General features: G+C 37.8%; 2 protein-coding genes across 2 annotated transcripts; one reads left to right on the plus strand and one right to left on the minus strand.

Annotated features, from left to right (window-relative positions):
* Positions 1–726: 726 nt before the first annotated feature.
* LOC107305352 (transcription repressor OFP13-like) lies at positions 727–2377 on the plus strand. Its single transcript, XM_015842735.2, has 2 exons — positions 727–1911; positions 2330–2377. Exons 1-2 carry the CDS (start codon positions 844–846, stop codon positions 2375–2377), a joined length of 1116 nt encoding a protein of 371 aa, XP_015698221.2. The 5' UTR covers positions 727–843.
* Positions 2378–10756: 8379 nt separating this feature from the next.
* LOC102705969 (transcription repressor OFP8-like) lies at positions 10757–12107 on the minus strand. Its single transcript, XM_040529658.1, has one exon. The coding sequence runs from the start codon at positions 12037–12039 to the stop codon at positions 11236–11238; it is 804 nt and encodes a 267-aa protein (XP_040385592.1). The 5' UTR covers positions 12040–12107; the 3' UTR covers positions 10757–11235.
* Positions 12108–17604: the final 5497 nt, after the last annotated feature.

Here is a 17604-nt window from a genome sequence, read left to right on the forward strand (position 1 = left end):
TCACCCTACCAACTTCGCTCGCTCTCTGACCTAACATAAGTACACGCACAAGACAACACAACGCAAAACAGAATACATAAATATGAGCACATGGCCTGCGAATAAGTACCTCCAAGTACAAAAATCCATACACGGAATTTTGATGCCTCAATATACACCTCGTGATACTAAATTTTAGGCTAGTAAACATAAAGTAAAATCTTACGCTTGTTATGAATAGGTATTATCTCAAGTAATATTAAATTTCCCAAACATAATACTTCCGCCATATTTTTTATACCACGACGTTGACTTTTATGTTTGCATCTGATCCTTCGTCTTATTAAACAATTATATAATTTTAATTATTTTATTATAATTTGATTTATTATTATAAAAATTTTAAGTATGACCTATAATTTTATATATTTGAATAACATGAACTGTCAAAGGTTTGATTTGATACTTAACGGTATAAAAGATACCTCCTCCATCCCTAAATGTTTAACGTTATTGACTTTTTTATACACGTTTGACCATTTGTCTTATTCAATTTTTTTTTAAAATATGTAAAGTTATATATATATATATGCATAAAAGTATACTTAATAATAAATAAAATAATATATAAATAATTAATAATTATATAATTTTTTTAAATAAACAAATAATTAAATGTGTATAAAAATTCAACGGCCAGTATAAAAATGGGGAGGGAGTACATAGACAGGAGCAATGACCCACGGACCCATCCTCCCTCCGTCTTCTTCGTCGTCTTCCCACCACCACTCTCCTTAATTGCACTTGTTGCATTTCATTTTCACAGCTTCTTCCATCCATCCATCGCCTCAACCACCGCATCCAATGGGCAAGAAAGGCCTCACCTCCCTCTTCTCCAGGCTGGCCGCCGCCGATTCCTCCTTCGTCGCCGCCGGCTCGCCGTCGCCGCCTTGGCGGCAGTGGTCGTCTTCCTGCGCGGCCCAGCCGCAGACGGCGTCGTTCCGTGGGTGCTACGACTACGAGGAGCCGTGCAGCACGGCGGCGGCAGCGGCGGGAAGGGGAGGAGGCAGGTCGTCGGTGGCGACGGGGAGGGGGAGGTTGCCGAGGAAGTGCGGGGAGATGTACAAGACGGTCAACTCCGTCTACCTCGACGACTCCGCCGAGGACGGCGGCGGATGCGAGTTCTTTGGTGAGGACGACGAGGTGGTGGTGGTGGAGGAGGAGGATGACGGCTTCTCGACGACGACGGCGGCGGACGAGGAGTGGTCCGAGGCGGTCATTCGCAGCCTCGGCCGCCGGACGTCCACCGACCGCTTCTTCTTCGACGACACCGGGCCCGGCCGGCCGGCGACCAACTCCATCCTTGCCACCGCGAGGGCAGTGGCACCACCGCCACCACCACTACCGGAGGAGGAGGAGAAAGCAGCGGCGGCGCTGTCCGACTCCGACGACGACAGCCTCCCGATGCCGCCGGCGGCGCACATCCCCGACAAGTCGCAGCTGGTGGAGGAGAGCGTGGCGGTGGCGGTGGACTCCTCGGACCCGTACCGGGACTTCCGGGCGTCCATGGAGGAGATGGTGGCGGCGCACGGCCTCCGCGACTGGGACGAGCTGGAGGAGCTCCTCCTCTGGTACCTCCGCGTCAACGGCAAGCACAACCACCCGCTCATCGTCGGCGCCTTCGTCGACCTCCTCCTCGGCCTCGCCTCCTCCTCCTCCTCGCCGGAGTCCACCACCACAGCAACTACCACCACCACGACAACGACGACGAGTGACACCAGCTGCTGCTGCAGCAGCAGCAGCACTGTGAGTGCTACCACCAGCAGCGCATCCGCGAGCACGAGCACCACCAGCAGCAATGCCGTCCATGTCGTCACTGTCGCCGCCGCCGCCGCCGCCGCCGCCGCCACGCCGGCGGCGGTGACAGCATCAGTGGAGCAATGCGGCGGCGGCGGCGGCGACGAAGCTCCTTGCTCGTCTTCCTCCTCGTGCTGCGCCGCATCTGACCATGACCATGACGAGATCGGCCAGAAGACAGCAAGGTGATTAAATTAGATTATTTAGATATCGCAAAAAAAATTATCTATTTTTCGTCCCTAAACTTTCACGAGAAGTCAGAATAACTCGTGAAAGGTTAGAGACGCAAAATATATTTTCTTTTTTCCTTTGGATTTTTAGGTTTGTATCAGAATTAGCTAGTGATTGATACTCTCCTCCGCAATGTTGATTTTGCATAATGGTGATGTATCATGCTCACTATACTAGCTTAATTGCTTAATTGCGAAATGATGATGGAGTTGAAGAATAGTGCTGGTCCTCTTATTAATTTTCTTTGCCATGTTTCTTTCAGCCAGGTTGGATCAGGGTATGGGATCCAAATTTGGAGCACCCACGTTAGTAATTGACTTTTAGGACAACGTGAATTTGACTATTCAAATCCATGTGCAATTCAAATGCACAGGTGTTGAGTTTATAAATTCCCAAACCATTTATAATATTCTGAACACATAATATATCCCTTCAAAGTATCTCAATTTTCCATACATAAAAATATATAGCCCCAGTACATAATTTGCTCTAGGGTTTGCAACTTCATTTTGCATATTATATTTATGCTGGGGCACCGGAAGTTCAGAACATGGATCATCTTTTTTTTCTTTTTAGGTTTTAAAGAAAAAGGTCAAACCACATATTTGCAAATGAAGAATAATTTGTAAATAAAACTTTTATATATGTGTTTATAGCGGTCAAAAAGAAAAAACTGGAAAATAAACTACGATAAAAAACTCTCAAAATCGACTTTAAATTAAAGGTTGAAAATTTAAGTTTTGATTTTTATAAACATAAGTAAAGGTCGAAAGATGAGGCAGCCGACTTTTTAAAAGAATATTTAATAATTTTTTACTACATTCGTAAGGATGCCTGAAATTTCGAACTGAAATTGCTAACGATTATTTGCTCTTAACACACATAACTATAGAAAAACATTAACCTAGGATGATTGTTGGGCCTTTTCGATTAAAAAGCCAAATAGCATATTTACAAATAAAAAATAATTTATGAATAAAATTTTATACGTATTCTTAACAATCTAGCCAATGCTTAAAAACGAACTAGAAAAAAACCTCAACATTAACTCTAAATTTAAAATTTAAGATTAAAATTTTAAATTTTAACTATAAATAAGATAAAGCAAAAATATGTCAATGATGATTAAGCACATGCGTATTGTACATCTTTTGGCATCTAATGGCATTCCTAACCCATAACATTAGATGTAATTTCCATAAACTCCACATCATAAAGAAACTAGAACTAGACACTACTCTTCCAATACAAACATCATTATTTCATACTTCAATTTAATGTTACTTATCTCACATGATATCATGATATCTTGAATGTTGTGTAGAAACATGTCTCATGCAAGACATGGTTTCATTCTCTTTCCTCATTTATTCACTTGCCACATTATCTTTTATCCTAGATGACAACTTATTTACTGTTATGGACATTATTCTAGTCATTGGGTTAGGAATGCCCTAACTAGAACTGCTAAGACGAAAATTTAAAGAGGAAGAGAATAGCTTAACTACATAATTATGCTTCTTTTTTTCAGATTTAAACAATTTAATACACACACCGATAGGTAGGTGTGGGGCAAATCTTGAGGCATATTTAATGGAGAGGGCTGGGTAGTTGCATGTGCCTGAATTTATGTGCAAGCATACGTACATACTATACAAAATACTCCCACAGCCCACTTAATTGATAGCGCCTTAAATTTTGCTACTGCTCTAGCAATGTACTCATATCTAAATGTTAAATAATTCCGGATCAAATTTCAGAAATTTCAAACGATACCTCTGACATTTGAAAATATATGCACTAAATTTGCTAAATTAATTTTGAAGACACGTGCACCCTACTGGGAACCACCAGTATACCTGAAATTTCGAGTTGTATTTCAAAATCAACCTTAGCTACTGCTCCCTCCGTTTCATAATATAAGATGTTTAACTTTTTTACTTGCAATGTTTGACTATTTATCTTATTCTAAAAATTATGAAAATATCATTTATTTTGCTTGTTACTCACTTTATTATCAAAAGAACTTTAATCACGACTTATCATTTTTATATTTATATTAAATTTTTGTATAAGACGAATGGTTAAACATTGTAACTAAAAAAGTCAAACATCTTACATTATATTATGAAATAGAGTTAGTAATTGCTAGTAGCAGGACTTACGGAGTACTCACTCGGATCATAATATTTGATATCTAGTACAAAGTTTCAAAATTGTGAACCTAGTCATAGCTAACATTGCTAGCAAGCGCAGTGTTAGAATTTGCGAGGGTTCACAATCATGGTCGCTAGGGGTGAAGAAATTTTTCTAAGACGTTTGTTGGACGTAAAATTTACTATATTTTCTCTCTATACCTTATAAGGATGAAAAATTTTAGTTTGATTTTCATATATTTCATTACTGCAAACCGAATCACAGTCATAGAACTTTTTCCTTGAAAGTCCTATCTTTTTTCTCTAAAACGAATGAGCCCCTATAATTTAAAATTTATCATAAAAACATCCGCACTTACCTTTTCATCTCAACTAGTTACAACTCTTTTTACCTTAACTTTAACCTAAAAATCTAAATGGTCTTATATTGATATATACATAACACTATATATGTGTGTCTATACATAACTGTATATTTAAATTTAGGTTATAAACGTAAGCATAAGACCAGTCTCAATGTCTAGTTTCACTATACAGTTTCCAAAACAGCCAACTCGAGAAAGCGATGTATGAAACAACTACTCACAGTGCAACGTTTCAGTGTATCAATTCTAAATTTAAATAAAACATTTAATTACAACTGAAAGTTTAATTGCATCCAGACAGTGTTTAATTGCATAAAACACCTCAAGCTTCTCAATGCGAGTTTCACTGTGTTACCGAGGACTTGGTAGCAGTATCAAAACGTTTCAGGGCAGTCCCAATGGTGTATTAATGGTGGTTTCTATCATCGTTAAATAACTTGCCACGTAAGTAAAATGATGACATGAAAACGTAATTAATGAAGAAAAAGAGTAAAAACCAAGTCTTCTCTTCGCCCAATGCACCAAAAACCATGAATTCAACATTAGGAAGAAACCACTAGTTTCTAGGGGCACGTATCATGCTAATAATTGGTGGACCGAAATAGAGTTAAGAGAGAGAAAGAGAAAACAATTACTCGAATACACCTTTATTGTAAAAATTCTATAAATAATTTCTTATACTATGGCAAATGTGTCGGTTTCTTTCATTGGCACTGCTCTCATAGCCATAAAACTACTTTCCTCTCTCTCCTCACAATTTTATATAAATATTCTCTTTTATTCTTTTATACTGATACGCACGTACAACCCATTAAGACTAGTCCAAGCAAAAAAAAAAAAAGTCGGTGGGAGGATAAACATTTCTCGATCCTCGAGCAATTTATGGGAAAAGATTCTTGCATGGACGATACCTACTAGCAGTAGTATACTGCTCGAGTATTGGTCTACTCGATTTGGCGAAGGCTCTAAAACGAGGTGTGCGGCTTTTAATTATCCGCGTGCTTGTCCTAATTATCGTCCTCGGTAAGCATGCTCGCATGTGTTTAGTTTAACTAATTGTGCATTAATTAATCCATGCAGGCTTAATCTTCATTACTGCACTGCAGGCAGAGGCAGGCAGTGACTTTTCTCACCTCTCGAGGAGCAGTTTCTGTAGAAAACCTGCCTGCAGGCATGCAATGCAACAACCAGTTTGTTTATTAATTGGGCCTCTGATGGGCTTATGTGTTATATATATGGCCTATCTACAGCCTGCTGACCCAATATATGCAAAATAAAAGGAAATTAAAAAGAAATATGTGTAACCTGTCCTGAGTAAGAGGATGAATTGAAGTTTTTTTTACCATACTTATAAAGTATCTTGAGGTATCAAAAATTTTAGTGTAAAATTTTTATACCAAAAATTTTAGTATAATTTTTTGGTACCTTAACATACATTGTACCCTAAAAGTACTACATTTTTGAGTTTTTTTATTATTTTTGAAAAAGTATCTCAAGATATCACATTTTTTATGTGAAAGTTTAGTACCTGGAGGTATATTGTATCTTGAAATTTTTGGTACCTTAAAGTACTTTTTAGGAATGATAAAGAAACCCTAAATTTTTATATTAAGAATATAATACCTTAATGTACTTTTTCAATAATAATAAAAAAGCTCTAAAAAGAATAGATGGGCTGCGATTTGAGTATAGGACTGCTGGATAGGTTTCTTCACATGTTCATTCGAGGTTAAATAATTTAGACTCATGGACAACTGGACATCCATGATGAATTCGCTATTTTCAAATTATACCCACTCCCTTCCTCAAAAGTGGTCGTAGAAATAGGACGTAGTTTGGATGGATGTGTTTATTAATTTATAATTATGTTTTACGGAGTATTAATCAAAAAATGAAAATGATGGGTTTTTTTAAGAAATACTTTGTGTTATAAACGTCTGCATCTATATTATGCTTTGTAAAATAAAAGAAAAATATAAGTTTTTTTTGTAAATTTAGCTAAACCGGCGTCTGATCAACGCCGAAAGATCTGACGCTTTGTGTGTGTTATTTTGGCAGTTGTCCCTCGTCTTCCGTACTCTCTCTATTTCGTATTCGTAATGGAAGACTTTCTAGTATTGTCTTGATTATATGGATGCTAATAAATCTAGACACATATATAAATTATATACATTCATTAATAAATGAATTTAGGTAAGGCTAAAAAGTCTTATAATATAAAATGAAGGTAGTAATAAAGAAGAAAGGAGTATAGCCGGTCTTTTTTGAAAAAAGAAATAGAAAGAGAAGAGTTAGCTTCATCTTAAAAAGAAAGGAAAAAACTAATTCTGTTTTGGAGACGGGATTATCTAAAAACACATATACGCGAGCTGAAGCAAATGGCCGACGATCTCAAATCTCATAATGGTCATGCCTTTAATTTTACTTGCAAAACTACTTAATTAAAGCAGAGGCTCCATGTGGTTCTCTCTCAGAAAGAAGACGATAAGAGCATGTACAGTAGTAGCCTATAAGTCAGCTGTAAGTATATTTTAGGGTATGTTTGGGAGAGCTTTAGATTCTGAGAAGCAGCTGCTTGGTAGTCAACTTCTGAGAATCTGGAAAAGTTACTAAACCCAGCTTCTCCAGATTCTGGATTCTTAGTTTATTTTCCAGAATCTGTAACTACAGATTCTCAAAAGTTGTGGACCATTTGGGGTAGTTTCTGACAAAAACAGCTTCTAGGAAAAGCTACAATAAAAAAAGCTCTCCAAACAGGCCCTTAAAGAGATAAGAGGGGAGAGAGAATGAAGGTGAGCTACTAATTTGTAGCCAGCTATACACGGGCTCTAAGACAAAATGTGTGTATGATATGTGAGACTATGTATTGATATTTTATATGTAACTATTATATAAATTAACTATTAAATTGATTATAGATTAATTAGAGCTGACTATAGCATTTGAACTTGCTCTAAAGCAGGAGGAGCCAGCCGATGAGACGAACGAACAGGTCAGAGTCATAAATAAAAGAGAGATCCAACAGCGCTGGTCGATCGAGTAGATGTGAGCAATTGCGAGTTGGTGGCTGGCATTTTTACTACTGCTAGCTGGCGTGTACTACTGCTACTTCTACGTGGATTTTTGTCCAAAACACCCCCTCCGCCGGCGCTGCTTTGTTTCTTAGTCACGTGTCTGGTTTAATCGTCCTGTCTATATGACTGTACCTCCCAGGTTTGTGTCTTAAGCCTATCAAGTCTGTAAGCGTCGTGTATCAAAACACTTTTTTTTCTAATATATTAACATGCAAATCTTTTACGCGTTCGAAAAAATAGTTATAAAAATATTTTAAAAAATATAATAAGATGTATTACTATTACTATAAGATGTGTATTACTTCACGAACAAATTCAAATTCGATTTCGATCTACAAGTTGTAAAATGAAAAAAAAACTAAACTAAAACTAGTATACACTCTATCATAATTATATTTGTTATACTTATTAAAGTTGAATAAATTTATATTTTTGGGGGGTTGGAGTGATATATCACACATTAATTATCTTATAAAAATGTTTAGTTTTTAAATAACTATTTATGTGACATAAGGAGGACGTAGAGCAGAGGGATGCATGAAAACACTTTCCCCTACTACTGGCTAACTGGTAACTGCTGCAGGCCTGCAGGTGTGCTGGTGTTTGCTAAACTGTGTAGGGCAACTGGCAGGTGTGGTCTATCGATAACACTGCTATCTGAAACCGGCCCGATTCAGTTTCCAAAAACTTTTTTAAAAAACATCGTATCAAATTTTTCGATACCTAAATAAAGCATTTAATATATATGAACATTAAAACAAATTACGCAGTTATGCGAAAAATCATGAGACGAATCTTTTGAGTCTAATTAGTACATGATTAGCTATAAGTGCTACGGTAACCAACATGTGGTAATGACAGATTAATTAGACTTAAAAAATTCATTTCGCAGTTTCTACACAGAATCTAAAATTTGTTTTGTAATTAGACTACTCTTGATATACAAATATATAACCGTATGCGTCGATGTAACCTTCCTCCTAAATTTTTTTCCAATTTGAACGGATAACTCATCATGCCAACGCCAATGCCAATATATACATGCAAGCACGCCACCTATGCATGTATATCTTATCATAGTACAAGCCGTGTTCAGTGATCTTTTACACAGGTTTATTTTCTCGGTTTTTTATGTGCATTTTATAAAATGTTAAACATTTATTTTTAAAAAGTTTCTAACATATAGTTAAAATATATTTTTAGCTTTATAGTATTTAATTTTATTATTTATACTATTAAATATGTATCACAATAGTCATAAAATATTTTTATGTACATCTTCATAACGCAAATTATTCTCTTTTTTATAAGATAGCATCTGTTTTGAATAGTTAAATGGTGTGTTTTTTTAAAAAAATTATATAGAAGTTAAGCATCTTATATTTATAAAGTAGATTCTCAATTATACGGTGTTTAATTTCATCGTTTACTCTCTCCGTCCCAAAATAAACCGATTTTTCATTTTTTACCTTCAATTTTTTGACTCTTCGTCTTATTCAAATTTTTTTACGATTGATATTTTTGTTTTTATTAGATGATAAATCATGAATAGTACTTTACGTGTGGCTAATTTTTTTTCTAATTTTCTAAAAAATTTTCAAATAAGACGGATGGTCAAACGTTGGACACGAAAACCGAAAAATTCTTTCTTTTTGGATCATAAAACATTTATAAAAGAATCAGATAACTAACTAAAGAAAGCACGGGGGATTTCGAGCTTTGTAGTGTATCATGCTTTTGTTTGCAGCGAGAAAGCTAGGAGAGCACGGGGTTTCAATTAAGAAAAGGAGAGCTTGCTCGCTCGATAAATCTTGGGACTCCTCAAAAGCCGATGCATGCATGCCCAAATGCGTGCATGCAATGCATGCGTGCGCGCGTTTTTTTATCCTTCTTCTTTTTAGCAAAATGATTGATGCAGCACTAGCTAGGGCTTGCCAAGGTCTGTCCTTTCTCTGTCTTCTCTCTATATACTCTGTCTCCATGGTTAGAGCATCCTCAACAGCCCATCTAAATTTGATTCTCTATATCTTAGTTTGGATATATCTTAGTTTGGATGGTCATCTAAAATAGTTTTATCCTCTATATATTTATGTGCTTCAGCAGATTATCCATATTAGAGTATTTATATTCTAGTCTATTATATTTTATTGATACATGTAACTCTCATGCATTTGTTTTTATGTTTTATAGTGACCAAAGTGGGGACAATTGAGTTTTAGATGATGGAGATATAGAGAACATCTAAAAATAGAGGATGTAATAGATGTTCTGTTGGAGCACTATTTTTACCCTCCATCCTTTATTTTTAGAATAGATGATAGGATAAAAGAGCAGTTAGGATGCTCTTAGATATCTTTATCTTTTCGCATCTTAATATATTTATAAGTTAGAATTAAAATTTTAAGACAAATTTAAAGTTGCTATTGGCAGGTTTTTCAACAAAGTTTATTTTTTAGTCTTGTCGTTTAGATCGTTAAGAAAATACGTATATAAAAGTTTTTTATTCATAAATTATTTCTTGTTTGTAAATATGCTAGAAAAAACCAAATAATCGCCCCGACAAAATAAATTTGGAGTTGCGAATCTAAAAATTGCCTATGTTCAAATTTATATAGCCAGAAATTGTTTTTTTAAGGAAAGGTGTGAGCTCGTTTAATTAGGATACGGATCTTAATGGGAAGACCAATTGTAGTTGACGATTACTGGTAGGTTCTGGCTGTAGATACAGAGTTTCTCCTCGATCTTCTCTTTCAGATGAATGTACCTTAACTAAGAGCAAGTTCAATACAATAGAACAGCTAACTACTAGCTCCAATTCATCTATAATCAATTTATACAATAGTTACCTATAAAATATTAATACATAGTCTCACATGTCATACATACACTGTGTCTTGAAGTCTGTGCTACAGCTAGCTACAAATTAATAGTCCATCTCTCTCTTATCTTATCTTTTTAAAATATGTTTATAACTGGCTTATAGCATGCTATTCTCCCTACCCTAATACCTCATTTCAGCGTCAGGCACCATACATGACTACAATAGTAGTATATATATATATATATATATATCTGGACTTTTACGATTGGAGTTATTAAGGAGCTAGTTTAAACACATGCATCACATCATCACAGCAGGACTACAAATCATACTAACTACTGTAATTGCTAAATATAAATTATAGTTCCATTGCCATGAAGTAAACAGCTAGATCTCTACTTCTAGCACTAATATTGTAGCTTGACCAACAACTACTACTTCTGGACCTTCATGCAAAACCAAAGGCCAGAATGCACACAAACACACAAACAGGAGAGCACACTGAAGCTAGCACAGCAACAAAGCTAGCAACTACATCCAGAGAAGCAAGAAATAAAAACACAAAGATTATTACTAAGCTAGCTAGTAATACTAATTAATCTTTTTTTAGCTAGCTAAACCATATATTATAATTTTTTTTTCCTTCGAGATCCTATCACCACCCGGTAACCAGCCTGCGCGCGTACACCAGGTGGTGCCAGGATCTCGAGACTTCCAGGGCCGTACACGTGGCGCTCGATCCGCCGTACACGTCAGTAGTGGTAGTAGTGGTAGTGATACGCCGGCGGCGGCGGCGGCGGTGGCGGCGGAGACGCGGGAGCCGCCGGAGGAGGCGCGGCGAGCTGCGCGCAGACCTCGGCGAAGGCGGTGAGGATGGCGGCGTGGTGGCGCGGCGCGTTGAGGGCGAGCAGGCGGCGGAGCATGCAGCGGAGGTCGTCCCAGCCGCAGAGCCCCATCTCCACCACCATCTGCACCATGCTCTCCCGGAAGTCGGCGCGCGGGTCCGACGACTCCTTCTCCACCGCCACGCCGACGTCCTCCTCCTCCGCGTCCGCCGCCGCCTCCATCTTCTCGTACCTCTTCTTCCTGCTTGCCCTCCTCCTCGCCGCCGCCATCCCCGGCGCCGCCGCCCGCTGCTGCTGCTGCTTCCCGTGGGTCGTCGTCGTCACCGGCGCCGCCTCCTGCTGGTGCTGGTTGTGGTACTTCTTGTAGCCGGCGACGTGGGAGCCGCCGCTCGGGTAGTAGTAGGGGTACTGGTTGGAGGACGACGAGTAGGTGGTGGTGTAGGTGGCGGCGGAGGAAGACGAGAACGAAGCGGTGGAAGCCGACGACGGGAAGAAGGACGACGAGTGAGAGCTCGTGCTCCTCGGCACCGGCGGCTTCAGGGATGGCCGGAGGAACGACGGCAAGCTCATCAGCAGCTGCCTCGGCCGGCGAGGCCGGCAGCCACAGCCGGTGTCAACGACTGGCACGTGGCGCCACCGCCCGCCCACCGGAAAATGCCTTCCTCCTGCTCCTCCGCCGCCGCCGCTCCGCCGCGCCCTCGCCGACGACATAGCTAGCTAGGACCTAGTGGCGGAGCTAGGATTCCGAGGTGGTATAAAATGTTGGGACTTGTGAGCTCCGAGCTATGGTGACATTGACAAGGAGGAGGAAGAAGAAGCAGCGGCTTATATATAATCCGATTTGGCTAAGAGAGTAATTAATTAGGCTTGTGGATTAGTGGAGTAGTTAATTAGGATTGATCCTGTGAGGATTAATTAGTGGGTCAGGGTTGGTGGGCCACATGGTCCTGGCTTGGTATGGGGATCATCATTCCGGTCTACTACTACTCCCATGGCCAGCTCGGTTGCCAACAGGTTTGACTTTGACTGTACTTATCTAATAATGAGTCTCTCTGCTTTATTATTACATTACAATATATGGGACATCTAGGACAAGGCAAACCCGCACCAAGTGGAGGTGAATGTGATCAAATCGAAATGAAATGAAAAGGTTTCAGTGAATTCGGTCATTTTTTGTATACTGTTTGTCATTGTGGTCAAATATGTGTTATTCTCGTATGACCTGTGTACGTACGATTCTCAAACTGAACGTTGTTATATGAAAAGTTTATATACAAAAGTTTATCGTCTCCTACTTTCAAAGTAAAATTTTTAATACGAGTGATTTAGCTGGAATATACATAGGATAGGTGTGGTCCGATAATCGGAAAAAAAAAATCGCTACTACAAAAATTGGTGTTTCTAGCAAATCCGAATCGTGAATATGTGATTGTTGCAAATTACCGGATGACCGTATTTGACTTGTTGTGGTCTTGTGGATTACTTTTGGATGATCACAAGTTTGTAACACGGTGATGCTTAGGCCCCGTTTAGTTCCTAAAAATTTTTATCCAAAAATATCAAATCAAATCTTTGGACACCTAAATAGTATTAAACATAGATAAATCAAAAAACTAATTACACAGTTATGTGAGAAATTGTGAGACGAATCTTTTGAGCCTAATTAGTACATGATTAGCCATAAGTGCTATAGTAACCCACATGCGCTAATGACGGATTAGTTAGGCTCGGAAGATTCGTCTCGCGATTTCCACGCCAGCCATGAAATTCGTTTTTTCATTTATGTCCGAAAACCCTTTCCGACATCCGGTCACACGTCCGATGTGACATACAAAAATTTTCATTTCACCAACTAAACACCCCCTTAATTATCGATGCTTGTTGATTGTCGAACTGTGATATTTGCTTCGTCTTGCCACATTAAACTAAGGCGATTGTCTAAACATTAAACATCCCTCAACTCCTAATTTAATTCGAGATCGCCTGACTGGGGTGGGTTGCCATGTCGGTACCATGTAAATTGATCCACTCCATTTTAATTTAAATCTAGGGCTAAATTCAACGGATTTAAAAGTTAATAGCTCTAATACTCCGCAGCTATGCTTTAAGGGATAAAGCCCTTGTCTAGTTCCAAAAATTTTCACCCAAAAACATCACATCAAATCTTTAGGCACCTAAATGAAGCATTTAATATGGATAAAACAAAAAAAACTAATTGCACAGTTATAGGAGAAATTGTGAGACGAATCTTTTGAACCTAATTAGTCAATGATTAACCATAAGTGCTACAGTAACCTGCATGTGCTAATGATGGGTTAATTAGGCTTACAAGATTCGTCTCGCAGTTTATAGGCTAGCCGTGAAATTTATTTTTTCATTCATGTCTGAAAGCCCCTTCCAACGTCTAATCAAACGTTTAACATGACATTAAAAAATTGTTTTCCACCAACTAAACACCCCCCCCCCCCCCCCCCAAAATGAACTTATCCGTAGATATGTTACTCACGTTTCCGAAAAAGCCCGCACTAGTCACTAGATATCGGACAAAGAGTGTAATTGTCTCTAATATATCCGTCTCTGGTCTGGTCAGTTGTCAATTGATCCTAGAAAAGTGTTCCAATTTCTCGTTGAGATATCCTGGTTTTTTTACATTTCATCTAAATAGTTACTAAAAAGCTCATAAAAATTTAAAATGTGTATTATACAGGGTGATTGTTTAGTTTTTTTTTCATAAAAAAAGCCAGTGACATATATACAAATAAAACATTATTTGTGGATAGAAATTTTATATACGTATTCTTAGCGGTTTAAAAACCAATGATGGAAAATAAACTTTGGTAAAAAAATCTTAAAATTAATTCTAAATTTAAGAATTAAAATTCAAATTTAAACTTATAAATATAAGTGGAAGGAAAAAGATAAGGGTTTGCGTACATGTGAGTTCAAATCTAATTCTACATGTAAAAAGATAAATATAACTTTTAATATGTTTATACTGCTCAAATTTTAATTTGCATAGGTCAAATTTAAAGTTACATATTTATGCGGTAACACATATCATATTCTCCCTCTGTCCCTAAATGTTTGATGCCGTTGACTTTTTAATGAACGTTTGACCATTCGTCTTATTCAAAAAAGTACATAATTACTAATTATTTTTATATCATTTTATTTATTGTTAAGTATACTTTTATGCATATATATGCTCCCTCCGTCCCTAAATGTTTGACGCCCTTGACTTTTTTATATATGTTTGATCATTCGTCTTATTCAAATTCTTTTGTGCAATAGGTAAACCTATATATATGCATAAAAGTATATTTAACGATAAATGAAATGATATAAAAGTAATTAATAATTATGTAAATTTTTTGAATAAGATGAATGGTCAAACATGCATGAAAAAGTCAACGGCGTCAAACATTTAGGGACGGATGTAGTATAAGTTTTCATATTTTTAAAAAATTGAATAAAACAAAAGGTCAAACGTATATAAAAAAATCAATGACGTCAAATATTTAGAGACGAAGGTAGTATTTAACTACCTTTTAATTGGTGTATAGCTATTTGGACAACATAAATAGGAGGGGATATATCCCAAGAGGGATTCACCCATTTGCAGTTAACACTAAATTCTCCTGTATTTAAACAGACCAAAGTACTGTACATTTGGGCCGACTTCGGATTCGAACGCGGTAGGTAATAGTACTAACGTACGCCGGTGTAGCAGTACACTGTACAGTAGTTGTACGCATGCAGCAGCAGAAGTATACGTATACGTAGCACCCCGGTGGGCCTACTCTAGTCAAGTCAACACGATCGATCTACTCATTTACTCTCTGCGTGTTTTTTTTTTGAAAATTATAATTGTTATTATAATTTTGCTAAATTAGAGATATGTTATTACGAGCTACGGTCATTGACTCACGTGTATCTCATATGTTAGTAAGAGCATCCCCAACAACTCATCTATCACAACTCATCTATCATCCTAAAAATAGAGTATGAAGATTATAAATTGAAATCCAACAGCTATCATATCATCTATTTTTAGATGTCATCCATATTAGAAGAGAGAACATTTATATTTGGATGATCTTTCTATCCAGAAATATAGAGAATGTCATATATGGATAATACAGTGAAGTACAAAGAGATATGAAGGACGAAACTGGCTTAGATGATCATCTAAATGAAGATATGGATGATCAAATTTAGATGAGCTGTTGGGGATGCTGTAAGATACCAATAATATCTTTAACTTTGTAAAATTGCAATAGCACTGTTATAATTTTTTTTCTTTTAATCACATCTAACTTTTTGATCTAATTTTGATCATCATCATATTTAAAAATCTAACATAACTATTAATTTATTTATTATCAAAATAATTTTAAATCTAACTTATAATTTTATTAGCTGGATGGTAAACGTAAATTCAAAATGATAAAGGCGGAGGGAGTAGCGCCATGAATGTTATCTCGGGATCCGATCGATGCAGGCGAGGAGGGAATCTCAGGCTTGTTTAGTTCAAAAAAATTTCCAAAACCAACGCATCGAAATTTTAGATACATAAATAAAGCATTAAATATAGATAAAAAAAATAATTGCACAGTTATGAAAGAAATCTTGAGACAAATCTTTTGAGCCTAATTAGTCTATGATTAGCCATAAGTGCTACAGTAACTAACATGTGCTACTGATAGATTAATTAGGCTTAAAAGATTCGTCTCGCGGTTTCCAGGCTAGCCGTGAAATTCGTTTTTTCATTTATGTCCGAAAACTCATTCCGATATCCGGTCAAACATTTAACATAACACTCTTTCAAAAATTTTCTCAATCTAAACAGTCGCTCAACGTCTGATCCTCTGGCCTCGCGCAGCAGCGGAATAATTTAGTAGTAGCAGAGTATCAGTTGTAGGCTGTAGCTTAGCCTGGATGAGCAACGCCGCCGTGACGGGCGGCCGGCCGGCGACGGCGAGCCGCCCAACCTACATTAGCCTTTTTCTCTCTGCACTGCACGGTATCGTCTGTTACCTCCATATTTTGGTTTTGTACTTATGTTTAAACATAAGCTACAATTTAAATTTACAAAGTTGATTTCGAGATTTTTATATCGTGGTTTATTTTCAGCTTAACACGCATATTAAAGTTTTATTCGTAAAAGTACGCTGCCACTGTATCGAGCGAATGCAAGCATGCAGGGCTGCCGTGGGTTGGTGGCGGCAGCAGCAGCCAGCTTATTACTCGGTAGTTATGTGCACGCTTCGCAGACTATTAAATGATATATGTTTTATAAAAAAACTATATAAAAGTTTATCATAGTAACTTTATATAGCATATTTTTATTTTTATAGTCTTTTATATTATTAAATATCTATTAAAAATCAAATAATCTTTTATCTTTAGTTTTTTAAAAAAACAAAACAGCTCACCACACGCACGCTCTATGGATGCATGCTTGATTGATTGGCACTGTGTTTGATTAAAGGGCAAAGGCCTAACATTTCTGTCGATCTTTACAACTTTTATCGATGCGAAAACATCTCTTTCCCCTGCTGTTGGGACGGGGCGAATTTTGCTGAGATTGAACTCGACCCTGCTTTCATTTTGGAGGATTATTTCCACGTTCGTACGTTCGGTGATACCTAGAACGAACTAATGCTGGCAGCTACGTGCAGTGTCTGCCTGGAATTGATTTTTTTATTTTTTAAATCTTTCTGATAAATAATTTTATTATTAAACCTCCGAAGAAAATATTTTCACCGTATGAATCTTTTGGCCACGCCACCAACATTAGCGTGACGAAACGGCTTGGCACGCTATTATCGGTGCGCCACTGACATTGGCATGCCACGCCGACCAGGCTGCGTGGCAGCGTTGTTTTGTTATGTCACAAACACTGACGTGGCCAAAAGATACGGTTTTAGAAAAAAATTTGTCCGATGGTTTAGTAATAAAATTACTTGCTAAAAAGGTTTATTTAATAAAAAATTTCCCTGGAATTATACTGATACTAGCGTCGAAGTGAGCGTACTCACTCCGACAGCTGCTGTGCTGCGGCTGCCTGCTAATGCGCTAATGGATGCAGATTTGCAGAGAGCAGCAGGGGCTAGCTTTAATTAGATTTTGGCTCCAACCTCATCATGGTCACTCACAAGCTCCTGCCGGAGTGCCGTGCCGGCCGGCGTCTTTCCGGCCAGCCACCATAGACAGAAGCGCGAGCTGCCATGGCTGCAGCGTTCTGCTGCTGCTGCTGCTGCTGCCACACAAAAG

Source organism: Oryza brachyantha, chromosome 12 (assembly GCF_000231095.2).
Source record: "Oryza brachyantha chromosome 12, ObraRS2, whole genome shotgun sequence".
Classification (NCBI taxonomy): Eukaryota; Viridiplantae; Streptophyta; class Magnoliopsida; order Poales; family Poaceae; genus Oryza; species Oryza brachyantha.